The 27256-nt window shown below is 48.7% G+C and overlaps 1 protein-coding gene across 1 annotated transcript in view; it reads left to right on the top strand.

Annotated features, from left to right (window-relative positions):
* The window catches only part of COL6A3 (collagen type VI alpha 3 chain), a 57837-nt gene that overhangs the window by 27596 nt on the left and 2985 nt on the right, over positions 1-27256 (top strand). Inside the window, exons 7-42 of the mRNA XM_077180998.1 lie at positions 767-1366; positions 1936-2538; positions 2930-3532; positions 5195-5541; positions 6017-6095; positions 6433-6578; positions 7791-7883; positions 8284-8337; positions 9263-9334; positions 10225-10251; positions 10369-10413; positions 10519-10572; positions 10738-10800; positions 11207-11272; positions 11954-12007; positions 12765-12800; positions 13316-13378; positions 13659-13721; positions 14416-14478; positions 14931-14993; positions 15180-15230; positions 15353-15388; positions 15485-15547; positions 15683-15745; positions 16385-16417; positions 16505-16541; positions 16653-16664; positions 16805-17298; positions 17866-17965; positions 18458-19156; positions 20236-20344; positions 21073-21353; positions 22677-22931; positions 24475-24549; positions 26079-26258; positions 26374-26427. Of these exons, the coding sequence (XP_077037113.1) occupies positions 767-1366; positions 1936-2538; positions 2930-3532; positions 5195-5541; positions 6017-6095; positions 6433-6578; positions 7791-7883; positions 8284-8337; positions 9263-9334; positions 10225-10251; positions 10369-10413; positions 10519-10572; positions 10738-10800; positions 11207-11272; positions 11954-12007; positions 12765-12800; positions 13316-13378; positions 13659-13721; positions 14416-14478; positions 14931-14993; positions 15180-15230; positions 15353-15388; positions 15485-15547; positions 15683-15745; positions 16385-16417; positions 16505-16541; positions 16653-16664; positions 16805-17298; positions 17866-17965; positions 18458-19156; positions 20236-20344; positions 21073-21353; positions 22677-22931; positions 24475-24549; positions 26079-26258; positions 26374-26427 (5736 nt within the window). The remainder of the gene's footprint in view (positions 1-766; positions 1367-1935; positions 2539-2929; positions 3533-5194; positions 5542-6016; positions 6096-6432; positions 6579-7790; positions 7884-8283; positions 8338-9262; positions 9335-10224; positions 10252-10368; positions 10414-10518; positions 10573-10737; positions 10801-11206; positions 11273-11953; positions 12008-12764; positions 12801-13315; positions 13379-13658; positions 13722-14415; positions 14479-14930; positions 14994-15179; positions 15231-15352; positions 15389-15484; positions 15548-15682; positions 15746-16384; positions 16418-16504; positions 16542-16652; positions 16665-16804; positions 17299-17865; positions 17966-18457; positions 19157-20235; positions 20345-21072; positions 21354-22676; positions 22932-24474; positions 24550-26078; positions 26259-26373; positions 26428-27256) is intronic.

Below are 27256 nucleotides of genomic sequence, written 5' to 3'. Positions count from 1 at the left end.
CAATAAAAATCAATGTCAGCTTTCTGCTGAATGTAAGACATGCTTTTGCCTCCTTCATTCACTGGGGAAAGGGAAATTGGAGGCAGGCATCAGAAGGATCAGATCTTACATTTCTGGTCTCCCTTGGAATGAAATCCAGCCAGCATATGCCTGGGAAGAAGAGTATCCAACCCAGATCAGTCCCTTAGAAATTCACTGTCCTACTCTGTTCATTGCCTTCTAAGCCAGACCACTTTCCATCATCCCCATTTATCAGTGTGATATTCTGCGATAATTCAGGCTCTGAATTACCTGAATTACCACTGCAGAAAACACTTTATTAGGAATCAAAAAATCATCCTGGAAAGGCAGAAGCTGAGAGTATAATAGGATAGAATCTTTCCTAGAGAGCAAAGCCAAAGAAAGAGAGGTGGTTCTGAATGTAAACCAACCTGCTCTAAGTAAGGACTACCACCAGGCTACATTTTCTTGGGTGGAGATCTCACAAGGAATTACTGTTCCAGGTGTCCTGTTGCTCCCTCTCACTTCCTTTGCTCTGGAATTTGCTGTTCCTACACCCCCTGGGATGTGCCTAGCAGCCTGGTCGTGTCTCTGGGTTGAACCCAGAGCTTCCTGCTGAGGCTCCCAGGAGTTATCCCAGGCAGGGAGAAAAAGAGTACCATCCCTATGGCCAGAGGCATGGGTCAGTGGTGTAGATGATGAGCTTATCTGCTCTCCATAAGCAATTCCTGGTGCTTCTTCCTGACCAAAGCCTTTTCTCCTTCAGCGGGTGTGAAGAGGGATGTCGTGTTCCTGGTTGACGGCTCCCGCTACGCCGCCCAGGAGTTCTACCTCGTCCGCGACCTCATCGGGAGGATTGTCAACAACCTGGATGTGGGCATCGACACCACCAGGATCTCGGTGGTGCAGTTCAGCGAGCACCCCCACGTGGAGTTCCTGCTCAACACCCACTCCACCAAGGACGAGGTGCAGAACGCCGTGAGGCAGCTGCGGTCCAAAGGTGGCCAGCTGGTGAACGTGGGGGAGGCCCTGGAGTTTGTGGCCAAGACCATCTTCACCCGGCCCTCCGGGAGCCGCATCGAGGAGGGCGTCCCGCAGTTCCTGGTCATCCTCTCCTCCCGCAAGTCCGACGATGACTTTGAGTACCCATCCCTCCAAGTCAAGCAAGTGGGGGTGGCACCTATGATGATAGCCAAGAATGTGGATACTGAAGAGATGATACAGATTTCCCTCAGTCCTGAATATGTATTCCAAGTCTCCAGCTTCCAGGAGCTGCCCAGCCTTGAGCAGAAGCTGCTGACTCCGATTGAAACCCTGACTGTGGACCAAATCAAGCGGCTGCTGGGAGATGTGCAGCCCCCCATAGGTAAGGCATTGGCTCTCTCTGGGCTGCCATTCAAACAAATGTTGCCCAAAAGACCTTCTCTTTAAATCAAGATTTTCTTACATGTCATAGGACATGTACAATTTTAGAAGGAAAGCTTTAGACAGTTGGCAATTCTACCCAAGTACTTAAATACATTATAACCTATGATTTTCAAGTCAAGTGCTTTAAACATGACATCTATTTGGGTAAATTTCAATTCAAATACGCAATGTATACAATTGCCTATTCCCATTTAGCAGCTCTCTAGGAAACAGGCATAAATTGGGGCAAAATAAAGCTGGAAACATTGACAGATCCAGAGAAGAGTACTAATAAATGAACCACATAAGGCTGTGAGTAATGCATGCTTCAAATTCTAGGCAGACACACATTCCCACTTGCACACAGGCCCTTTTGGAGAGGCCCCCCGAACCACTGTGCCTAAAGTTGGCCAAAATATGCCACATGGTTCTACCTCACATGACAGCAGATCGCACAGAAATCCTCCAGCAAAGCTTAAGCAAAGGCTTGGCACGCCAATAATTTCCTCTTTTCTCACCTCCCCGCAGATGTTTCTGGAGATGAAAAGGACATAGTCTTCCTCATTGACAGCTCTGACAGCGTCCGGCCGGATGGGCTCGCTCACATTCGGGATTTCATCAGCAGAATTGTCCAGCAGCTGGAAGTGGGGCCGAACAAAGTGCGGATCGGGGTGGTGCAGTTCAGCAATGGCGTCTTCCCCGAGTTCTACTTGAAGACCCACAAGTCCAAAAATGCTGTCCTGGAAGCCATCCGCCGCTTGAGGCTTAGAGGTGGGTCCCCCCTGAACGCTGGCAAAGCCCTGGACTTCGTGGTGAAGAACTACTTCATCAAGTCTGCGGGAAGCAGGATAGAAGATGGAGTGCCCCAGCACCTGGTGGTCATCCTTGGAGACCGGTCCCAGGATGACGTGGACAGACCTGCCAGAGTGATCACTTCCACAAGCATCAAACCTCTGGGTGTTGGAGCCAGGAACGTGGACAGGGACCAGCTGCAGGTCATTACCAACGATCCCGGCCGTGTGCTTGTGGTGCAGGACTTCACGGGGCTCTCAACCTTAGAAAAGAGGGTGCAGAACATTCTAGATGAGCTCCCGATACCTACAACAGACTCACCTGGACCAATCCTACCTGGTAAGGCTGCTATTCATCCTGGAGACTTTTCTGAACAGAGTACAGATGGTATTTGTATAAAGTAAAACTGATGCTGTAATAACACCTTTTGATTCTCAAACCTCTAGTTGCATCGATTAAAAGAACTCTTTGAAGTTGTTGAGTTAGGAAAGAATATAATTAAATCTGAAAGGAGATGAGGGTGACTATCAGAAGTAATGCTGTATGAAATCTTACACAAAAATTTCCTTGTATGGATGTAAAATCCTGCCAAGGGTCAATGAAATTAAAATGGTAGAATGGAGAGAGAAATTTCATTTGCAAAGTGCTACTTCACGAAGCCTTGAGCAGCTTAAATGTTATAGATGCTGCAAACAATAACTAACAACTGTTGTCTTTGTAATTTTTTCAGGAGGCAAAAAGCAGGCCGACATTGTGTTTTTGCTGGATGGCTCCATCAATCTGGGGAGAGATAACTTCCAAGAAGTCCTCCAGTTTGTCTACTCTGTGGTGGATGCCATTTACAGGGATGGGGACTCTATCCAGGTAGGGCTGGCCCAGTACAACTCGGATGTCACTGATGAGTTTTTCCTCAAGGACCACTCCACCAAAGCTCAGATTTTAGACGCTATCAACAAAGTCATCTACAAAGGCGGGCGAGTGGCGAACACCGGTGCGGCCATCAAGCACATCCAGGAGAGGCACTTTGTGAAGGAGGCTGGCAGCAGGATTGACCAGAGGGTGCCCCAGATCGCCTTCATCGTCATGGGTGGGAAGTCCACGGATGATGCACCAAGGGCCTCCTTGGAAATCACGCAGAAAGGCGTCAAGGTGTTCGCGGTCGGAGTGAAGAACATCGACCTGAAGGAAGTCAGCCTGGTGGCCAGTGAGAGCGCCACGAGTTTCAGAGCAGCCACAGCCCAGGAGCTGTCAGAGCTGAATGAGCAGGTCCTGGTCACGCTGGAAGCTGCCATGGAGGAGAGATTGTGCCCAGGAACAACAGATGTGACCAGAGGTAAGGACAATCCCTTCATGACATTCTCAGGGGTGGCTTTTAATGCCCAGTGTGTTTTGATGGACTTGTCTGTCCTGCTGTAGTGCTTTGCCTATGGCCTGAGGTGCAGGATGGGCTCATTTCTCCTCCAGGAATCTGATGGAGGCTGCAAACTTTTGGTAGAAGAGCTGCCTGTCCATGGCATTCAGCCTGTGAATGACTGGAGTAACACCACCACAGAGGTGCCACCGTGGTGGAACTCATTTCAGATGTGACAGCCAGGCACTAAATCACTGGCCTCCTACCACCACATTTAGCCTTTGGACTAAATCCCACTTTGTACTTTCTCACAGGGACATGGTACCAGTATCGTCTTGACAGACCAACTTGCTTCTTGCCAAAATGAAAAGTGATGGCCCTTGTTTCCCCTCCTTGTGTCTATTACAATATAATTGAAATTTTTGGCCATCCAGGCATACATGGTACGCTGGAAATCACAGAATCATAGAATTCTAGTATAGTTTGAGTAGGAGGGCACCCCAAATACCATCTTGTTCCAGCTTCCCTGCCATGAAACACCTTCCACTATCCCAGATTATTCCAAGCCCTGTCCAACCTGGCTTTGAGCACTTCCAGGGATGGGGCTGCCACAGCTTCTCTGGGCAACCACTGCCAGGGCCTGCCCACCCTGATATGGAATAATTTCTTCCCAATATCCCATCTAACCCTGCCCTCTGGCAGTGGGAAGCCATTTCCCCTGCTGTCACTCCAGGATCTTGTCCAAAGCCTATGTCCAGCTCTCTTGTAACCCTTTTAGAAAATGGAGGGGAAAAACAGGGAATTTCCCTTGCCAGATCATCCAGGATGCCCACCTGATCTCATGACAGGTATATGAGGAAAAACCAGGGCATGAGTGGTTGTAGTTCAAAGTAAAATTGCCTTAAGAAGGAATCCCATGATTTGGCTACTTCAGAAGCCAAGCAGGGGAATTGTGGTGAGTAAGTGAGATGGTATTGCTGTCGGATCAGGCTCCCAGCAGCTGGTTTTACTTACTACATTACAGCTAGTCCTACTACCAGCACTCCCAGTTGAACATGGCTCAGCCATCTGACTTTAAGCAGAGGCGTCTCCTAAACCTCTGGAGAAGTGGAAAGATAGGCACAACAGCCCTGAGCTGAGCAGCAGCTGCAGCTGAGAAGAAAAACTGAGTGCTGGGAAAAGCAAACCACTGCTGGTGGTATTAACTTATCCCAAGTGTGGTTAAGACATTAACCAGGCAGTGTGGCTAATAACAAAGAGAATCCAAACAACTCCCTGTTATTTTCTGAGTGTCACTTCCAGCACAGGCAGAAGGTGCACACTGTACAAGTACTGACAGGTTTCCATGTGCTGGAGAGAGAGAGAAGCAGTCTTAGCTGCCTGATGAAAACGCAAATTTCTCTTGGACTTGGTTTAGGCAGCTTGTCCTAGTGCTAAAATTAAAAAAAAAAAAAATTAATAAAACGCAAGTTTTCCCAGGTTATCACTGCTACGGTGAAAGGATACAGGAGGCACTTGTGCAGCAAGTGGTGTCAGTTCTTGTTGCAGTGTCTTCATTAACTACTAAAAGAGTAATTAGAAATTGAAAACAAATCATTGCATTGCTCCATGATGCTCTTTTCTCTATCTTCATTCCCCTCTCAGACTGTGACTTAGAAGTGATAATTGGCTTTGATGTCAGTGATGTTGGGCCCGGCCAGAACATCTTCACTTCCCAGCGAGCCCTGGAGTCCAGAGTGGAGTCTGTGCTGAACAGGATAACACAGATGCAGAAGATCAGCTGCACTGGCAACCAGGCACCCAATGTCAGGGTGGCCATCATGGCCCAGGCACAGGGGGGACCTGTGGAGGGGCTGGATTTCTCCGAGTATCGGCCTGAGCTCTTGGAGAGGTTCCTGGACATGCGGACCCGCGGGCCCTACTACCTCAGGGCAGACACACTGAGGTCCTACCTGAGCAAATTCCGGTCCTCACCCTCTGGCAGCACCAAGGTGAGTCAGGGCCATGGCCTCTGGGGTGGTACTGGACAGCAAAGCTGGCTTCTGGTGTCCTTTAGTTGGTAAAGAAACTCTAAATTAATAATAATTAAAAAAAATTAATTAATTTATTCACCATCAATTTAGTCACTTAAACCCTGCTTGTTTGCTGCACTCTCCTTGCATTGTCAAGGTCCTGACAACTGATGGGCATCACTGCAGCCAGTTCCCATAGTCACTGCTTAGCTGCAAATTATTGCTCTCCAGATATTTCCTGTGTTGTTCTCTAGCAACACCTGCATGATGTACAGGAACAGGAAGGTACAGGAACCTAGTGCAGGAATGCAGAGCTTCATGGCCTAGAAAAGGTGTAGAAGTCCCTTCACCTTCTCTCATATGAGGCATTGGAAAAGGCCCTTCAGGTTGCACACCGATTGTTTTTCACACCTGAATTATTCTGAGTCCTGACAGAAATTTGTTTCTTTCTCAGGTCATAATCCATTTTACTGATGGCGTAGATGAGCCAATAAGTCAGCTGGAGGCTGCTTCGTCTACTTTACGCTTAGAAGGTAATTTTTTTGCTCTTCCTGGCAGCAATTATAGTCCATGTTAACATGTAAGCAATTTTACCACCACTTCTCCTAAATCCATCTGCTTTTGATAGTAAGAGCTAAGGATTTTGTGAGTTCTACATGCACTTGCTGTTCGTCACTGCCTTCCTGTGATGTTTTAGCTGCCTGCTGCCACCTAAACATGTGGGCAACTTACACTGGATGTGTCTGAAGATGCTTGTTCTCTATTGAAAAGGAGAAATCAAAGATGTAGATGTGTTATCACAGGGGAGGGTGATAACACATGGTTAGCATCTCTCCCCATCACAAAGCCCCCTCTGCTTTTCCCTGCTAGGAGTCAACGCTCTCATCTTCGTCGGGCTGGACCGAGTGACCAACTTTGACAGAGTGATGCAGCTGGAGTTTGGCCGTGGCTTCACCTACAACAGGCCACTCAGAGTTAATCTGCTGGACCTGGATTTTGAGCTGGCAGAGCAGCTTGTAAGTAACTTGCACAGGCAGTGCTGCCTTGTAATGCTGGAGGAAAGCCCACGGCTGGATGTCCTGTGGGGCTGAGCCGTGGCTGGATTACACCCTCTTGGCTCTGCTCCTCTCCCCTCCCTGCCTCACGTCAGCTCTTTTCACAGATGCCACAGCAAACAAAGTTCAGAGCAGATCACAGTCTCTTCCCACTCCTGAAGAAACCCTCCTCCAGCCAAGGCTTTAGGTCAAATGGGATGGGATCAGATGCCATCAAAAGCTGCAGTGCCAAAAACCCGCCCTCTGCCTGTGTTTACACTGTTGATTTTTTAGCCTTACAGTAATGCCCTGTCGTGCCTGGTCAGTGCTAAACCTCTTGTAGAAGCATTGCTTTCGAGGTTTCTTTCCCTGATCTCATGCACTGCCTGTATTTTAGACATGCTTTTAACAAATGTAGGAGTGACCTTTTAAAGTCCCTTCCAACCTAACCCATTCCATGATTCTTTCTTCTTCATAGGTTTACTTCTTTCCCAATGCATAGTCCCTCTCAAGTGTTGGGTTAATTTGCTGTCAGCCTCAGTATGTCCAGTTCCTCCCAACTCCTCAGCTGCTACCAGCATGATTGAGCTCATTTTCCAGTAGATTTAATAAGATTGGGCTCAACCATTGGTCCCTGTGGTAACCTTGCTGGGCCCTACCCCATAAATCAAAGTGCAGCCACTTGTGAGTGAGCCTTAGTTTTTGGGATAAGAGTTGGTCCTCAGCCCCTCCCCAGGTAATTCAGCCTAGAAAAATCCTTCCAAAATGTAAATGTGCAAAGCTGGCAGGAAACGTTTGCAGCCAGCAATGTACTTGGCAAAGAAAGTGATTTTTTTCCCTCCTTTTTTCAGTTGGATGATGTAAAACCAAGCTGTGGTTTCTCTGAGTCCATATCATTCTTTTTAACCTTTTTTTTTCTCCTTTACTGTGTGCTTGCAAATCGTTCTCAGCCTCTGGGTTGCTGGTGAGCTGCTCACTGCAGCAACTTTATTGTGGCCTGCTCCACAGCCTGGATTTTTTCCTTTGGAGATGGGATTTCTCTCTTCAGGGACAGGCATGGCTCTGGGGCTGATGTCCTACTACACACACTCTGCCCCATGCAGTTTCTGTTTAAACCCTTCCCTCTGGTGTCCAAAATCAGGTGTTGGGGCTCTGGCAGGTTTCTAACGCTTTCACTTCCCATTTTTCCTGCAGGACAACATTGCCGAGAGGACATGCTGCAAGGTCCCCTGCAAGTGCTCAGGACAGAGAGGGGACAGAGGTGTGCCAGGCCCTATAGGACCAAAGGTAGGTCACTCCATCTGGGGATGAGGGGTCCCTGTGCACAGGAACCTGGAGGTGACGTGCAGGTTGTGTAGTTGCAGTGGGTGATGTTAATGGGGAGATCAGCTCCATTTACTCTCTCTCCCTTTGAAAACTGACCCTGGGAAATCCAGAGCAATTGTGGGCTGCTCTTCTTCCCTTTCCCCCCAGCCTCAGTGCTGCAAAACATCCAAGAGGACAGGGATAAATGTCTGGAAAGACAGGGTGAAATGTCCTGTGGAACAATTCAGGGACATCAAAAGGAGATTATATCTCTCATTGACACATATGACCAAGCATCTGCTTTGTCCTTATCTAAGAAAACCTTGAATATCAATCACAGAACTATGAAGGAAATTCATTATTTTGTTTTGTTTTCTTCTAGGGTGTCACAGGGGATCTTGGCTACGGAGGCTACCCTGGTGATGAAGGAGGACCGGTGAGTGATTGCCCCTGTTCCAATGGGGACCTCACCATAGTCAAGTGTTTGGAGGTGTTTCCACTAAATTAAAAGCCTCCAAACTTTTTTACTGCTGGTAATGTGGATGTGGGTTAGAAGAGACAGCAGAACTCTGAGTTTCCCACACCTGACATGCTGAGTTGCTGGTCCCAGCTTCTCCTGAGAGAAAGTCAGTAGGGAGCTTCTGGAGAGCTGGAGAAGGATGATGGGGGAATAACTCCCATGATTTGATGTGACCCATCTCTGTGCTATTCCCCAAAGCAAATAAAATCCTCAAGTTCATCAAATCTGCAGCCTATGCCAAAGTTATCCACACCACCTGCAGCTGAAAGATTTGAGCTAGTCCAAAAGTGGAACCAAGAGTGATGTTCCTACCCCTCACACGGCAGACAACGTGAATCCCATGAATTCTTACTAGCATTCTTCATCCAAACTCTGCATGAATCCCACGTCATCCCTGGAATAAACATCCCTGCATACATCACTCCCAAGGGCTGAAGCTGAGGCCAAGGGGCTGAAAGAGCTTGTGGCTTTTACAACAGCACAGGCAGGGGCCAAAGGCTGCTGTGAGACCTCCCATGCCAGGCAATGCTTTCCTGGGGCTTGAAGGTCAGGATGGGATTAGACATCTGTGCACAGCTCTGAGGGCTTCATCTTGTCATTTTAGTTTTGAAAGAGAAGTTTCACAAAGCTCTTTCACAGCTGAGGGACTGGGAAGGATGTTTCTCTCTCCATGATGAAGATTTGCAGTTGGTCTCTACATGAGGAATGTTGTAGAGATGGTGGGGTGGCTAGGCAAAACCTGCTGCTCCTGTGCCTCCAAGCCACCTCCTGTGACAGGTAGCCACAGAAACAGGCTTAGCAGGCAACTCCTGACTCTTGTTTTTTCCCCTCTGTGCACCAGGGTGAGCGTGGACCTCCAGGTGTGAATGGGACACAAGGTTTCCAGGGGTGCCCCGGGCACAGAGGAACAAAGGTACGTGTGGAACAAACCTGCAAAGAGCAGACCCAGAGTCCAGGGGGTGGGAGTCCCCCAGGGGTAACTCCTGCTGCTTCAGGAGGTCACACTTGAGTGGTTGTGTTCACCTGGCCAGGCACCAGGGCTTTCAGAGGCTGTTGTGGCTTTGGTGTTGCTGTGAAGAGCAAAAAGGCAGCCCAGAGACCCAGGCTCAGTCCACAGACAAGGATGATCTCTCTTCTGCAGTCTGGCTCTGGGGGAAAGGTTTGGGAAGGGATGGATGTGCGTGTCTTGGCACAGGGCTGGGACAGTGAGTGGGTGGAACTCTGCTGCTGGGGAAGAGGGAGACAAGTGAGCCATGGCTGAGGCTTTAAAGAGGAACCTTGAGCTAATGCTCCAGGACAGCAGCTGCACGCCAAGCCAGAAAAGGTGGTGAAACATATAATGTTTATGGGAAGTAGTGAAATTAAGGGGATGTTTCCTACCATTTGCTCTGACCACATGATCCTCTGGCAGGGAGAAGAGGAATGCATGAACCAAGCCTATTAGCTGAGATACTGAGTTTCATTAAAAATCTGTTCAGCCTTGGACAAAGGCACTAAGGCTGGCTCTGGATTAACATAAAAATGGGTGCAGGAAGAAACAAAAGTCAGTGAAGGAAGAGTTGTGGCTGAGGAGTGAGATATTTTATTGGATCAGCTGGATTAACCCCCATGCCTCACATATTTTCTCTTGGCACAAGTGTTGGGGAGGCAGCTGAAGACAAACACCGATATAAAAGAAATTAGGGAAAGTCCTGTCCTGGTCATGGCTCTGGGTCTGCCACCAAGCCCAGCCCTCCTTCTCCACTGCTCCCTATGGCAGTGAGCTGGACAAAAGTGGAGTAACTCTCTTTTCTATCTCCTTAGGGTTCTCGGGGATTCCCAGGAGAGAAGGTAGGAAGCTATTTCCTCATGCCACAGCAGTGAGCATGAGTGTGTGGCACATCAGTATCCCCCTCCCCATCCCCCCTTCTTCTCAGTGAGCATTTGCCCCTTGCCTCCCTTCCACAGGGTGAACTGGGAGAAATGGGTCTGGATGGCATTGATGGAGAAGAGGTCAGTAATTTTAATTGTTTTTCTCTTAATGACTTGATGCTTCAGTGAAGTGTCTAAAAAGCCCTGGAAGTGGCAAATATTCTGAAATATTTTTCTTTTTTTTAGGGAGACAAGGGTTTGCCTGGCTCCTCTGGAGAGAAGGGATATTCTGGCAGGAGGGTAGGCTTTAATCTCTTTTACAGTGGGGCTAAATGATGGTGTAGAGGTGGATTTGGGCCAGGGGAGAGTGGAGAGCCATCATGCTCCCCTCAGGGCTGAGGGCTGGGCAGAGATGCTTTCAACAAGCAAGAGCTGCTCTTCCTAACTCTCCATCTCTCCCCACAGGGAGATAAGGGAGTCAAGGGTGAACGAGGGGAGCGAGGCGACCGTGGGCTCCGTGGAGATCCGGTAAATACTGCTATGGCATCTTCTTGATTTTCCACCCACTTTCCACTGATCCTGGAGTCATCAGAGAGGGTGGCTCTGGCTTATTAAATGCTGTTTGATAGTGGCAGGCCCCATGACAGAGCAAGAACTCAGAGTTGACACGTGGGTACCACATGATACCAACCCATCAATCACTGCTTCACCATATTAAAATTCCCCTTCCTTGTCTTCTTCAGTATTACTGCCCACTTGATAAGCTGTTTCTGTCTGAAAACACCAGCAATACTTCATCTATTTCAATCAAAAAAAGGGAAAAAAAAAAGAGAAAAGTTAGTTCTCAGCTCTAGCTGAGAGCTCTCTCAGTTTATGAGATTTGATTTTCATGTCCCACTTACACAGATGTTTCTCATTGCTCTGTTGCTTTCAGGGAGATTCAGGAGCTGATAATACTCAACGGGGCCCCAGAGGACAAAAGGGTGAAATTGGACCAATGGTAAAATTTCTTTATTGTCTTATGTTGTTTTTTGGTTTTTACAACAGAATGGGCCAGAGAATGGGAGAAAAAAGGATGCTGCCAAAAAGATGCAAGTTCCTTAAACTCACCATGCCTTGTCAGATGGAATATTTTTTTCCACTAGAAAAATGTTGTTGGTTTGCAACCAAAACTTTCTCTGGGAAGATGTCAGTTTAGAAGATGTTTTGTGTAAAAAGCACCTTTTAATTCTTTTTTTATTATTTTACAATGCCTTTTTTGGATATTGCCTCTGAAAAGAACTTGGAAATTACCTTTGTATGTTCTCATAGGTCATATACAAAAGCAGAGAACTGATTAGATTACACCAAATCTAGACCTCCTGATTCACCTGAAACCTTTGCAAGAATAAAACCCCCACATGCTCCTTGGAAGATTTCAAAACCCATCTGTTTTCACATCAGCTCACAATAAAAAATGCACTTAATTTGTCAGAAGGCATTTCCCAAAGAATAGGAATGTTGACTTCTGTTGGCTCAGAAACTTGATGGAAAGTCTCTGAGTTGTTAGAAGGATTCCCACCAAAGGCAGGACTTTTAACTTGTGTGAAAGCATGAAAGGAGCCATTTTCTGAGAAGTGAATCTGTTTTTCCAGTGCCTGCTTATCTCAGGGCTCTCACTTGAGTTTTGTTTTTCCCTTAGGGAGATCCTGGACCGGCAGGGCTGGAGGGCCAGGACGGTGAAGTGGGAAGGAGGGTGAGTTGAGTTCCCAGACCATCAGTCAGCAAGGCCCAAGCTTAGATTGACCATAACTTTTCCTCTCCTTCCTTTCCATCTATTTTGTTTCACAAGCATCAGGAATTCAACTTCAAAACCCAACAAACCACCCCAAAAATAAGAAAAAAAATCTCAAAAGGAAAATGCCTCCTGGCTTCCTGGCTTGTTGTAGAGACTATAAAAGTTGAATTTATTCCCACGCAAATAACTCAGTGCTCGGATCAGTGGAGTTACACACGATTTATATATAAGGCCAGGTTGGATGGTGCTTGGAACAACCTGGTCTGATGGAAGGTGTCCTTGCCCATGGCAGGAGGTTGGAATTAGATGGTCCTGAAGGTCCCATCCAATCTAAACCAGTCTGTGATTCCATGATATGCATCTGCATTTGGCTGCTGGTTTTGGAAAGGCAAAAATCAAGCTGGAGCAGGGATGTCTGGGATGTGTTCCCTGCTGTGTGTCCCTCCTGTCTCATGTAGAGTGACACACTTCTGACATGCTTGAGGGAGCAGCTCACCTATGTGGGAGATGTGAGGAGGGAGAAAACATTCCTAAGTCTGATTTAAGAGATCTGACCACGTGAATTTCCCTCCCTTTCCCTCCAGTAGTTTAAAACAGCCAAATGTAATTTTTGGACTATAAAAGAAGCATTGATAAGAAGCATTGATCTAAAAGCAATAGGGTAAGGTGTGTTTACATATTAGATCAACAAGCCTCATTGTTCCTTCCTTTGCAGGGCATGGCAGGACGAAGGGGACCCATAGGAGTAAAGGTAGGTGGTGATGGGACAGCACATGGGGCTCCTGCCACACCACGGGCCAGGCAGCCTCAGCACCCAGAGGGATGTGCCAAGAGAAGGCACATGCAGGCTTTGCTTGTTCCTCTCTGCCTCCTCTCTCCTCCAAATTTCCCAACTCCTCCTCAGGCTCATCTCCCCGTGTGCTCCTTCCTGGACTCATGCAGAACCAAGTGTCCTGCCTGTCTCCCACAGCATTCCCTGGTCCCCATCCATGTTTTGTCCCTGTGTGCTGCTGGAGCAGTGTAACAGGGCCAAGGCATGATGGTTGATGGCCATTGACTGCAGGAGGCAAATTGCCCCCACCATCACTGTGCTTATTATCTGCAATCACCATATCTTGGGGAAAAAAAAAACCAAACAAGGAAAAAGCCCAACTGAAAATCTGTTCTTCCCTGCTCTTTGTGCAGCTGTGGATATCCTGATCTCCCCTTTCCTTTCCCATGGTGCTGACCACATCTAACATGCACTGTGCTGTTTTATACTTGCAGGGCACCAAGGGCTCTCCTGGTCAGCCAGGGCCAGCTGGAGAACAAGGCATGCGAGGGCCACAGGTCAGTGAGTGCACAGCAGAGGGAAGGCCTTGCCTCATGATGCTGGCTGTTACTTCATCACAGTCACTTCCCCAGAGAGTCTCATCCACAAAGACTGTTGGGATTTGGGTGTTTTTGGGTGTGCTGTGGCCTGGCTGTCCTGCCTGCCACTGTGTCCACACCAGCCAAGGTGTGATATGTTTGCAGAGCATCCCCCAGACACTGCAGAATTTGCTCCCCCTTGGATCTTGGTGTGTTTCTGCCCATGGGTGCTGACAGCCTCTCTTTTCTTCCCACACAGGGTCCCCCTGGCCAGGTTGGCACACCAGGCATCAGAGGAGAGCAGGGTGTCCCTGGACCCAGGGTAATCCTTCTGCGGCTTCCCAGACATTGGCCCAACTATGCTGTTGTTGAACTAACAAGAGTCCAATGTGTCATCACATTCCCCTCTCCTAGGGCTCCAGCTCTGCTCCAGTCTCTTTTAACACTGTCTTCCAGCATGATTCTCCTCTCAACTTATGCTTAGGACTTCTTGATGAAGAGTTACAGAAGAGAAAGAGCTAAAAGCAACCACAGAGGGGTCAGGACTTCAGAGTTTGGTCCATTATTGCAATTTTAGTTAAAGAGGATCTTTGAGTGACTGGTGGGGCACCTCTGTGATGTTTCATCCTCTGAAGCCAGAGCATGACCATCTCACAGGCCTGCAAGGGCCACCCCATGTATTTATTTCTCCCTCCTGCTGTATTCCTCAGCCACATCCTTTAACACAAAGCCACATTGCATTTCCCCATCCCCAGCATGCTTTTCCCCCTCCTGCTTTCTCGTGGGTGTTCTCTTAGGGACAATATAAATTGCTGCTGGCATTTGCATTGAACTGAGCTGGACCTCCAGCTCCTCCCAAACATGAGGCAGACTTCTGAATTTCCTGAAGTGTTTTGAGAGACACCAGCCCTAGTAGTCAGTACATGATTTCTATTGTCATCCAGTTCCCCAGTTCCAGGCACCTGAGTTTCCTTGAACATTGCCAACATGCCTCTCTCTCCCCATTTCCATTCCAGGCTGGGAGTGGACCTCCAGGACCCCCAGGAGAACGTGGCAGGATTGGTCCCCTGGGAAGGAAGGTATGCCTTCAGGAGCACTGGCACCAGCAACTAAAGCTGGATTGAAAAGCTGCTGGATTTTGCATGGGCTTAAAGAAACATATGAGATGAACCTCTTGGGCATGCACTGTGTGGGCAGAAGCAACCTTGTGCTCATTGTTTCATTAGGCTCCCATTTCAGTGAACAGAAAGGCAAAAGTAACTGAGGAAGTGAGATTCCCAATCAACTTTCCTGGGCAGATTCTCAGAAAATGCCCATGTAGGAAGGTTTTACCTTTCCTGAAATCACCAAAGGTCCCAGTAAAGAGCATGCACGTGGCAGCATTTTGGGCTGTGTAGGTCCAGTCATGCCTTTCTGCCACAAGGAGGGCTGCAGACTGCTCTGTGAGAGCAAACCAGTGTTGATGGGGTGGGGGAGGCTCAGAGCAGCCTGGAGTTTCAGCACATCCTTTAACAGATGCTCCTCCTTTTAGGGTGAGCCTGGAAACCCTGGACCCAAAGGGCCGAACGGACAGCCAGGCCCGCGAGGAGAGATGGTGAGTGTTGCCATGCCCTCCCACCTCTAAGGACACTTTAGGAACTTCAAGGAACGTTTAAGAGTTTCACAAAGCCCTGTGGCTTCAGTGGGTTCTTTCTATTGGTGCTGCTGGACCTGTGGGGTTTAAGTTGTTTACATATCACATGTCATTTACATATTAATGACTCTGGCTTTCCAATTTTAGGGTGATGATGGACGAGATGGAATTGGTGGCCCGGGTCCTAAAGGCAGGAAGGTAGGTGTATGCTCAGCATTCTCCCCTCCTCAACAAGCACAAGGGAGCAGCCAATATCTCCAGCACAGATGGATGAGGGAATTTTCTAGAACATATCCAAATTAACCTTTCTGTTGTTTCAGGGAGAACGTGGCTTCATAGGTTACGCAGGGCCAAAGGTGGGTGCAGCCCATGAGCTGTGCATTTATTTTTCAAGCAATTTTCCATGGGCCTCTGCAGGTTTAGAGCTGCTGTTTGTTGTTTTCCCCTCCTAGGGTGGACCTGGTGACCGTGGTGTTGCTGGAGGCCCTGGCCCCAAAGGAAACAGAGGCCGCAGAGTAAGTTGGACCATGGTACAAATTTTCCCTTCTGCATGAAAGCCCTGAAAGATGGACACATCTTTTCCTCCAAGTGCTCCTGGGAGTCCTCCTGCTGATGTTCATGGAGGGGATTTCTCTGCTTTCTCTTTCTAGGGAGATGCAGGAGTACCTGGGACACCTGGTCAGAAAGGAGAGATTGGATACCCTGGGCCATCTGTAAGTGTCATTGCGTTGCTGATTGGCTTCATATAATGGTCCCTGTGGGTTCCAGGGGTTCAAAAATAAGTCCATCACTGTCTCCTGCTGATTTCAAGTTGGGGAAATCCCTCTTTATTTGTCTTGGATGTGTCTCTATAACTTTTTAAGCAGATGTTTATCGCTGACAAATATTTACCCTTCCTCAAACCAAAGGAAAAACTCAAGGGACATGCTCTTACCAGGCATTAGGAATTCCCCATGTCAATACACCCCTTAAAATTCCTTCTAGGAGATTCTTATCTCTTTATCATTCACCACCCCAGTCAGGATAGGGGGGCATGACCAAATCTGGCTGGCACAAGGCTCCCTAGAAAGGCCAAGGTGGCTGTGCTTGCTTTGCATGTGAACCTGGAGCATCATAACTCATAGAATGGTCTGGGTTGGGAGAGACCTTAAAGACCATCCAGTTCCAACCTCCCTTTTGGGTTTGGCCTCAGCTAGGTTCACTCCTCACACAGAAGAGCCCTGCACTCTGCTGCTGGAAACACAGCTGAAAACAGACAGATTTTCCCATGGCTCAGTAGTTATTCTGACAGGTTTCATAAGGCACCCTGGAGATACACTTTGCACTCAACTTCTCTTCGTTCTTTGAAACAGGGCCTTAAAGGCGAGAAAGGAGAATCCAGAGATGTAAGTGTGGAACAATTTCTCTCTTGTTTTGGAACACCCCTGGGTTGGCTGTGTGACATATTTCTCTCCCCCCTTTATTTCCTAAAGCAATGCGCGCTGGTGCGGAACATCAAAGACAAATGCCGTGAGTACCTCCTCAGTGCCTTGCTAAGCCCCTCTCTCTACCCTTATTTGCCCATCATGTTGCAAGAATGGCACTGACCAAGCTGTTTTTTCCTCTCCATCTTTTCCACAGCTTGCTGCTACGGTAAGTCTCATTCAGTCCTTTAAACCCCAGGGTGGCTGCATGCTGCTCTCCCCACATATGAATGATTTACTGAGGACACAGTCCTTAAATCCTGACAGCTGCTTGAGGCATGACTTGTTCCTGATGCCTATTCCCAACAGGTCCCAAGGAGTGCCCTGTCTTCCCAACCGAGCTGGCCTTTGCTATTGACACCTCCTCTGGCGTCGTGAGGGAGGTTTTCAACAGGATGAAGCAAACCGTGCTCAGAGTGGTCAACAACTTGACCATTGCTGAGAGCAACTGTCCCCGGGGGGCACGGGTGGCCCTGGTCACCTACAACAACGAGGTCACCACCGAGATCCGCTTTGCTGACGCCAGGAAGAAATCCAGCCTCCTGCAGCAGATCCAAAACTTCCAGGCAACGCTGACCACGAAGCCACGCAGCCTGGAGACCGCCATGTCCTTCGTGGCCAGGAACACCTTCAAGCGAGCCCGCAGTGGCTTCCTGATGAGGAAGGTGGCTGTCTTCTTCAGCAACGGGGACACCAGGGCATCCCCACAGCTCAACGATGCCGTGCTGAAGCTCTACGACGCCGGGGTTGTGCCGGTGTTCCTCACCAGCAGGCAGGATGCGGTGCTTGCCAGAGCTCTGGAGGTTGGGGTCCTTCAGCCTTTCTTTATTTTCTGCTCATGCCCTCGGTCTGATTTCATGGTGTTGGATGCCACAGGCTTTCAAAGGCCTCTCAAATGTGGAAGGCTGGCCAAAGTCATCCATCTATTAGGAGAGAAACACTAATTTTGTAATCCTCACAGCACATGCTGGGAAATGCTAGTGAGACTCTCAGGAGTCATTCTTTTCTCAGGCTGTGGCTCCAGGGTGCCAAGTGTGGGATAAACAGGAGGGAGAGTTTAACAGAAAGGCAAAGAGTGGGAAGGTGGGAGTACATTAGCTTTGTTGGCAGAGGGAGAGTGGACAGACAGAGATTGAAAGCCAGGAAAAAGCCCCAGATAAACTCACTGAGCACTGGTTCAAGTGGTCCCTTTTCTTGGAGTTTATGGCTCTAAACTGACATCAGGGACATGAGCCTCCTCCAAAAGGGATCACCAAGAGCATTGTGCTGAGCAGAGAATTCCTCAGAGTTGTGGGTTGCCCTGCCCTCCCCTGAGCGGAGAGCAGCAGAAGGCAGCATTACTGACTCTGTTTCTGTTTCCATCTCACCAGATCAACAACACAGCTGTCGGTCATGCCATTGTTCTTCCAACCAGCGGCGGCCAGCTGAATCAAACCATTCAGAGGCTTTTGACTTGTCACATTTGTTTGGGTAAAGCATCCAATTTCTCCTCTAGACACTTCCAAATCCTTCTGGCCACGCAGCAGTGGGTTGTAAGAAGGGAAGCCCAATTTGGGAGTCAGCCCTTCTGTTAATGGATACAAGGGTTCTTGGGTGGAGCAGAAAACATTGGGCTTTGTGAATGAGTTTCACTGGGCGTTCTCCACTTTGTGAAGGGAAGCTCCTTTTTTGTCTGGTTGCCACTTTTACAGCCCAAATCCTGATAGCCAAGTGCTCTAAAAGATGGCCTTCTGCCACTTAGAGTGCCTCAGAGATCCCCTTGGACAAAGGAGCCCATTCAAAAAATACTGAACACATAACTGAATGTGTTGCGGGATAAAATTACTTTGGTAGCAAGCAATGGACCAGTGAATGTCCAGGGCTTGATGGTATTTCATGTGACACAAGAGATGTTTACCGTGATGAGGGAGGGTTGTGTCCAGGTCCTGCAGGTGAAACCAGCTCCCTGTATTTCTTCCCCAGATGTGTGTGACCCCCATCCCAGCTGTGTTGGATCTGGCCAGAGACCAGCCTTCCGAGACAGAAGGGCAGCCCCCACCGACGTGGACACGGACATAGCCTTCATCCTGGACAGCTCCGAGTCCACCACCCCCCTGCAGTTCAGCGAGATGAGGAAGTACATTTCCCACATTGTAACCAACCTGGAAATCAGCTCAGAGCCAAAAGTATCCCAGCACCACGCCAGAGTGGCCGTTCTCCAGCAAGCCCCTTACGAACACGAAATCAACTCAAGCTTCCCACCAGTGAAAACTGAGTTCTCACTAACTGATTATGCGTCCAAAGAGAAGATCATTAATTACATCCACAACCAAATGACCCAGCTGCACGGCACGAGGGCTCTGGGAAGTGCAATCGAACACACAATCGCTCATGTCTTCGAAAGCGCGCCGAGCCCTCGGGATCTAAAAGTCATCGTTCTGATGATGACTGGAAAAGTGAACAAAAAAGAACTTGAACACCTGCAGAGGGCTGTCATCAGTGCAAAATGCAAAGGGTACTTCTTTGTCGTCTTGGGCATCGGCAGGAAGGTGAATGCCAAGAACATCTACAGCCTTGCCAGCGAGCCCAACGACGTGTTCTTCAAGCTGGTTGATAAACCAGGAGAGCTCCATGAAGAGCCCTTGCTGCGTTTTGGGACCCTGCTGCCATCCTTCATCAGAAGTAAGTGCAACATCCTGCACCCAAGTGTCATGGAAGGGGCAACACATGGCCTCTGAAAGGTTTTGAGCAGCAGGACCCACTGAAGTTAGTCTCTTTTTTTTTTTGTTTGGTGCAATTTGGGCTGCTCATACTTTACCTAGCTGAGTATCTCTGGGTTTTCTTCACTTTGGTCTCCCCATACCCTTCCATGTTGATCCACCAAGTAGAGTTTGCACTTCAGTGTGCTCTGCCTTGATCTCCATGGGCTCACCTGTGGCTTCTGATCTCATCATATCTGGCTTGCCTCTCACATAGGTCCCGCTGAGATCCTTTGCAGCACTTCCTTGGAGCTCCTTCAACACCCAGCAAATCTTTCTTTCCAACTTCAGCATAAACATCATGTCCTGCTAGCAGGCCCTTGTCTGGCTCAGGCTGAGATCTGGAGTTGCTCTACGCAGATTTATGGACCAAATGTACAGGAATCTTTGCTCAGGGATAAATAAAGCTGCTGTATTTGGGATGTGCTGACTGTGCCTCAAAAATCTACATCTCAGCTTAGCTAGAGATCCCAGGCTGGACCTCCAGATCCTTAACACACCCCTCCAGCAAGGATAAGAAGTAGACCTCTTTTAGGAAATCTAGTCTTTTAGCAAAAATTCCTGAAAACCGGGTTACTGGGATGATATACCACAGATTCAGGAATGTCTTTCACTAAATAGGAAGCAAGCATCTGGAAATAAATGTTTAGGTTATCTCAGTTTGCTTTTTCCATTTACTGCTTACAGCAGTCCTGGAAACTTCTAACTCTTGATTACCTGTGTGGTTGGAAGTGCCCTGTTACAAGAAATGTGTTTATAAGTGACAGACTCAGGCAAACAGCCCTCTTGTTGTTAAGGCCTTTGTGTTTGTAGACTGGAATAACAAATCTCCCATCCCAGGATGTTGTAGTAACCAAACATCGAGCAAGAAAAGGAAACTTAGTTCCTTTTTTTGGTTTTTGTTTTTTGTTTCTTTTTAATTAATAAGAAATAAATGTAATCTGTTGGTGGTGGGTATCCACCATCCTCAACTCCAGTATTAATGTCTCTCTCTGTCTCCAGGTGAATTTGCTTTCTACCTGTCTCCAGAGATAAGGAAACAATGTGAGTGGCTCCAGAATGGTCAGCAAGTCCAGGGCCAGCACCCCGTGCTCGTTGGGCAGAAAGCAGTGTGAGTAATGTTTTGGGGAAAAGGAAAGAAAAAGCAACTTCACTTTCAAAAATCAGGATTGTCTTTTAATTAATATAATTCTAATAATATTTCAATAATTTTACTGGTTCCCCCGGGGCTGTGTCAGAAGAGCAGCAGAGATATCTTATAGAGAAGGGTGATGTATCATTTTAAATTTGGGGTAAATTCCATATTTATATATTTATAAAAATATGAAGGAGGTACATGCTGACTTTGATCGTGTAGGTCAGGAATTCCAGAAATTACTATGAATTTGGGGCTTTCTACTCCAAACATTCTTTTCAGAGGCTTGGCTGCTCTGCGTTATCTGATACACAGAATCCAGCACGGCACCCATGCTAATATTTTCTGAAGAGAAGTGAAAGCTTGTGTCACCCAGACTCACTGGTGGCACAGAGCTGTCCTGGCTTCAGAAGGACAAGCCCCTTGAAGTCAGGCACTCTGCAGATCTGTCTGAGTTCACTTTTTTCAGAAAACTACAGAACAGTTTGGGTTGGAAGGAACCTTAAAGAACATCTTCTTCCAACCCCTCGCCAAGGGCAGGGACACCTTCCACTAGGGGCACGTTTCACTGCTTGGATCTAAGCACTTTTCGCTCTTCACTGTGAAGAGTGAAAATTTAAGGCTGGCAAAGACTCTTGACCTCAGATGGGTTCTTGCCAGTGGTTTCTAGGTCAACTCACCTCCATTTCCGAAATTCTGCCCAGGTTCGTGGCTCCCAACGCGACTGCCAGCCGCACCTTCCCTGCCAGCACCACGGTCAGCGCCACCATCAAGCCAGCGGCGAGTGCCCACGCCAGAACCACTCCTGCCAGCACCACGGCCCAGGCCAGAGCCCCTGAGACCACCCCAGCCAGCTCTGTGGCCCAGGGGAACGCCACTGCCCAGGGAGCAGCCAGTGCCACCACCACCCACAGCAAAGCCGGTGGCCGGGCTGCCACCAACAATGGCACAGGCACCACGACCGGCGGCAGGAGGAGACACAGCGGTACGTGAGCAGCTCTCCCCGTGTGGGCAGGGCCTCCCTCGAGGCTGAAACACAGCAGGCTGTGGCTCTTCTCACCCCCTGAGAGGATTATTCCTGTGGGAAATGTCCCCCAGAGGGCAAATTTTGGTTTTAGGTGTAAATCGGGAAGTCTGTGCTGGGGCATTGCCAACTTGTGTTAAGAATTTTGTGCAAAATGGGTGGGGGACAGACTGCCCTTAGACAAAACACAAGCAGGATCAATCCATTTCTCTACAGAGAGCTTCTCTTTCTAGTGTGGCTCATTTGTTTCCAAGATTTCCTTGGAGCATTGCCCCTTGGCCAATGGCACTGTTTGAGCTCTCAGCTAATAGGAATAGTTATTTCATCAATGGATCAGTGTGGATGGAGACCTGTTTGGGAATGCCAAGCCTCCTTCATACAGTTCATACAAAGGGGTATTTTTGCAAGGAGGTACAGACAGATCTGCACTAGCTGAGCAAGGATCAAAGAATGTGTCCAAGCACAGGGAAGCTCATCCAGTCACTGATGGCAAGTCCCTGCACAAATAATAAATAAAAAGCAATAAATAAAAGCAATCAGCTTTTGCAAGTCTAATGCTTTTATCAGCTTGAGGGGAATAAACTTTTCTGGGTGTTTCTTGCTCCACCAGTTCTTCAAGCAGTGTTTATAAAGGTCTCATCCAGTGATCTACCAGAGCAGGAAAACCTTTCCATAACAACTTCTTTGACCTGTTAAGGTTATCATCCCTGGAAATGTTCAAGACCAGGTTGGACAGGTCTTGTAGCAACCTGGTCTGGGGGAAGGTGTCCTGCATGGCATGGAGGTTGGAAAGAGATGGTCTTGAAGGTCCCTTCCAGCCCAAACCAGTCTGTGATTTTATGTTCACTCTTAGGCAGGCTTGGCTTGAAGGTCTTCAGCAGCTCAGTGAATCCATTGCACCCTAGAGAAGGAAGGATCTGACTGGGCACATTTACAGTTGTTGGGAAAGTGCTGGGAATTTCAAGCTGTGAGAATTTTGTAAAAAAAAGGGCTTTGATTTGCTAGATTGCAACAGATTATTAAAGATAAATAATCCACTTGGTGACTCATCTGAGCTATGGAAAACAAAGCCTCCCCTGCAGGGGCATTTGAGACAGCCAAGTGCCAGCCTGGCTTGCACTTGCCATGAAAAGAAGATTCTGCAGCACTGAAGCATTTCTTCCTTGAGATCTTTCCTTCTTCACTCACTGCCTGGTGTCCCTTCTGATTCTGATTCTGATTCTGATTCTGATTGATCCTGATTCTGATTCTGAATCTGATTCTGATTCTGATTCTGCCCTGCAGCAAAGACCCATGACATCCAGATCACAGACGTCACCGAGAGCAGTGCCAGGCTGCGCTGGGCCAGCCCTGAGCCCCACAGCACCTTTGATGTCACTGTCACCTTGGCACAGGACCACTCTCTTGTGCAGAGGCAAAACCTGACCGGCACCGAGCACGTGATCCGGGGGCTCCGGAGCGGGCAGAAATATGCTGTTGTCATCACTGGCTCCCAAAAATCCCAGCCCAAAGTAACCTACACAGGGTCATTCAGCACGAGTAAGTGACTATCAAAAACATGTGGGCAATTTTTTTTTTCATTAAGTGGGCACAAAAAGTGGGAGGGGAAAAAAAATAGGGATTGGGAATCAGTTGGTACCAACAATCCCAGCCCTGGCTGTGCTAAGTTGTGTCACTTCATGTCTGCTGTCACCAGCAGGGTATGAGATGTGGCAAATGTGTTTCTGAAAAATGGGAGTTTGCACTACAGTGGGGTTAAATCAGCACAGAATGTGGGATAATTAAAGGCAGTCCCAGAGTGGGTTTGTTACGTGCTGGAGAGTTTGTACATCGGTGCAAAAGGTCTTGGTGGGGGCCCAGCCTGCACTACTGCAATTAATAATGAGTCAAACTGGTAAACTCAGTCCAGCACAATTTCAAAATAAGCAAGAAAAGCTGCCTCCCTAATAGCCATAGCTACTGATCTGCTTCCCACACTACCCAGAAAAACCCACAAAGAGGAGATGAAAGGGAAGGTTTAGTCCCTTGGGGATCCAAACTCCATGTGTGCACATCCATCACCAAACTCTCTGGCATGGCCAAAAGTTGCAAAAGACACAGCCAATTTCTTTTTTTAATACAGTTGGCACAGAGGTGACTTGGCTTGGTGGTGTGAAGTTTGTGCTGGTCCTGCCAGTGCTGTGTCTGGCTTCGTCTGGCACTCCCAAGGCAATTCCAGTGCCCATGGAGAGCCTTTCCTCTGGCTTCAGTGGGTTTGGACCAGTCCCTTACCTTCACAAGCAATAAACATGCCCACAAAAATGTTGAGAAAAGACATCAGTGGGTAGAAGTAACATTTGCATGTGCTGAATTGGAGCTCCCAATGCCCAGGGAAGCTGCTTTTCCCATGGAATAAACCTTGAATAAACTGAGTAGGCAGTGGTGGCAAGCCGTGACCTGGACACTGAGTAGGATTGTTCCCCTTAGCCACGCCCAAACCATTCACTAAAGAAAAGCAAATCCACCCCTTCCCGTGGCTGCAGACCCCTCCATGGAATATTTTTCACCTGTGCCAATCCTCACCCTAGCTCCTAGAGGGATGTGAGGCCTGATGGGAGGAGTGTGCTCCCAGAGAGCCCTTGAGGGAACAGGAGAGTACAGGTCCATCACGGATTGGCTCCCCAGGGGCATGCAATTTTTGTTCTGCCCCCTCCAAGGGCAGGAGACCAAAGCTAATGTGGCTCCAGAGAGGCCACATCCAGCCCCTGAACCCCTGCCCTGTCGATGCTCTGGGCTGAGTGGGGCCATCCAAAGCAGCCCCATGGGGCCCTGGGGATGCTCCTCTGTGGTGACCCCTGAAGATGAGCCCAAGCAGAGCCACTGGGGAGGGAAGGTGATCCCATCCTGGCCCAGCCAGGCAGTTGGGGATTGCTGATCCCATCAGCTGCCTCCAATAAACATTTCTCATATGTCTGTGCTGGGCTAAACAGATCCAGACCTGGCCCCTGTGCTGGAGCTGGGTCTGGGGGTTTGTTTGTGACTGCCCTGAGGGTGATGCTGCTGCTGCCCTTCCCCCTGAGTGACCCTCTGCCTCTCCCCACAGAGACCCAGGCACAGTCCCAGGTGTCCCTGGCCAACATGATGCTCAACACTGAGCCACTGGAAGGGCCTGAGAGTGGTGAGTGTGGGGGGATTGCTGGGCTGGGGGCTCTCACAGTGCCACTGACACCAAGGGATCTGCAAGTCCTGAGCATGGCCTTGGTGACACCTTTGGCAGCACGGGTCAGAGCCCTGCTTTGGGGTCTCTGCCTCTTTTCGTGGCATTGGGTGACATCAAGCTCATCATACTGGTGCTGTCACACACCATCAGTGTCACAACCCCTCCTCCAAGGGCCTGGAAGGGCTCTCAGCCTTCACCCAGCAGCACAGCCACTGCAGCCACACCAACAATGGCTCTGCCATCCAAAACTCATCCCTGAGTCATCGCTCCCGTGTTTTCCTTCAAACATTCTGCTTGTGCTGGGGCTCATTTTCTTCACAAAGTGGTCTGAGAGCACAGGGAAATGCAGCCAGGAGTTGTGGAGCTGCTGTGGAGCTCTGGCTGCTGGTGTTGAGTGGTTTGAGCATGGATCTCAGTCATGCCTGGCTGGTGGCACCACTGGAGCTTTGTGCAGCAGAGGAGCCAAGGGCTTGTGCTGGACCAACTCATTTCTCCTTCCTGCATGATCCCTCATCCTTCCCTTCCCATGTGCTCCTTCCTGCTCATTTGGCCCCTCTCCCTGCCACTGCCATCCCCCTCATCCCCCCTTGTTCCCACCAGGTGACAAGCACCCCCTGCCTTTGTTTAACCCCTTGTTTAACCCCCTGGCACCAGCCCTTGGCAAACCAGGTGTGTGGGCTTCTCCTGCCCCAGGGAAAAGGGATGTGCTGAGTGCTTTGCTCTGCACTCCCACACAGACCTCTCCATCTCAGCTCCATTTGCTGACCCACTTGCAGCAGACACCTCTGCCTGAGGATTTATGGCAGCCAGCAATGCTCTGGGGGAAGCATTCCCCAAGGATGCTAATCCAAAGGTTTTCAACAGGATAAAGACTCTAAAGAGGGCAGGGAATTGGGGATGGGTTAAGCTGAGCCTCCTCTAGTTCATGGGAGACACCCATGTGTAAATCTTCAGAGAGATTTTGGAGGAAAGCCCACACTCTCCCCTCCTTGTATGGGTAAAATAGCATGGATGGCCCAGCATAGCTAATAAAAACTCTGGGATTTGGACCTAAATTATCATTTTTGGGGCAGGAAAGGAACATATGTTTAAGAATTCACTGAGCCTTCACATATACCAGGTGCAACTTGCTTTTAGAGATAAAGACAGTTAAGGACTAGAAGTCACTGCCAAGACAAAGAGCTTTGAAAAGAGGGTGGGAGGATTTGTGTGAGGGCTCAGTCCTGAGTGCACACTGGGGAGTAAAGGGTTCCCACCATGCTGCTCCCAGGATCTGGGGGTTGGATCTGTGGCAAGAGCAAGAAGAGGTGAACAGGAGGCTGAGGAAGGTTTGCATCCAACAAAGCAAGACAAAACACACGAGAGGGAAATGCCACCAGTCCTGAACCAGACTTTATTTTCCCTTTTTTCCCTCTTTTCAATCTCTTTGCTTTTTCAGCTTTTAACCCTCTCAGAATCACTTAACCTTTGCACCTTTTGCCATGCAGATTGGCCAGACCCTTGCTTGCTGGACTTTGACATGGGCATGCAGTGCAAGGACTATCAGATTGTGTGGTTCTTTGACTCCAAACACAAGTTCTGCAGCCAGGGTTGGTATGGTGGCTGTGGAGGTAATGCCAATAGATTTGAGACCGAAGCTGAGTGCTATAACAAATGCTTAAAGCCATGTAAGTACCCCATGAGGATTCACCCTTTTGCATTTTGTCCTGTTGTCAAATGATGTTTGGATCAGAGAGAAAACACCATTTAAAATCCAAACCCGTGCACTTTTTCCTCCTCCAGCAGCAGATGAGAAAGCCATGCAGCAGCCACCCCTTGAGAAAAGATTCTCATCAGGTAACACACCCCCCCAAAAAAAATGAATCATCACAAACAAAGCAAACCCATTCTTTCACCCTGACCATTTCACAGCATGCATCCAAGCCTGTCCAACCCCAGATCAAAAGTAGCACAGATTTAGTTTTCACTTGCTCCTTCACACCACCATGCCCTTCCATCTGCTTTGCATGAGCCAGTCACTTTGCATGTGTGTTGTCCCACCAGGATGTGCTGTGCTGGCACAGCCTGGGTGGCAAAGCTCCTTGGATTTCATCAGGGACCTGGGGTGGCTGAACTGGAGCGTGGCACAGTCCCAAACTGGTTTGTGTTATCTCTGTGTGACCAAGAAGTGCCACCCCTCTGCTGGAATGCAGAGAATTCCCAATATTTCACTGCCTGTGACCAAAACACTGATGGAAGGTGACTCCATGGGGCTTGGGCATTGCATGGAGACGTTTTCCTCCATCACCAAAAGAGAGAAGTCAAGCCTGAGGGAGGAGCCTGCAGGAAAATGGCGATGCCCTCCTCTCCTCAAGGAGTTTCTGAGGTTAAGGGATTATGTTTGCAAACCCCTTCAAGATCTGGGAAGGGAGAAGAGGCTTGAAATCGCCTGTGTTGGTTCAAAAAGGGGGTTGGGATGGGAACAGAGCCCAGAAAATCCTTATCAGAGCGGTCTCCCCCTCCCAGACGTGTTTTAGGGCCCTTTGTGGAGCTTTTTTGGAGGGAAACCAAGGAGTGAAGACAGCTCTGGTACCTAGAGGCAGGGCTTTAGTCCTTGCAGTGGCATGACAGGGTTTGAAAAGGCAAATTACAGACCCTTCCACTTCATTTGACTTTCTTAGGTTCA

The sequence above is a fragment of the Agelaius phoeniceus genome, chromosome 7 (genome assembly GCF_051311805.1).
Source record: "Agelaius phoeniceus isolate bAgePho1 chromosome 7, bAgePho1.hap1, whole genome shotgun sequence".
NCBI lineage: Eukaryota > Metazoa > Chordata > Aves > Passeriformes > Icteridae > Agelaius > Agelaius phoeniceus.
This window is presented reverse-complemented; position numbering and strand designations above follow the sequence as displayed.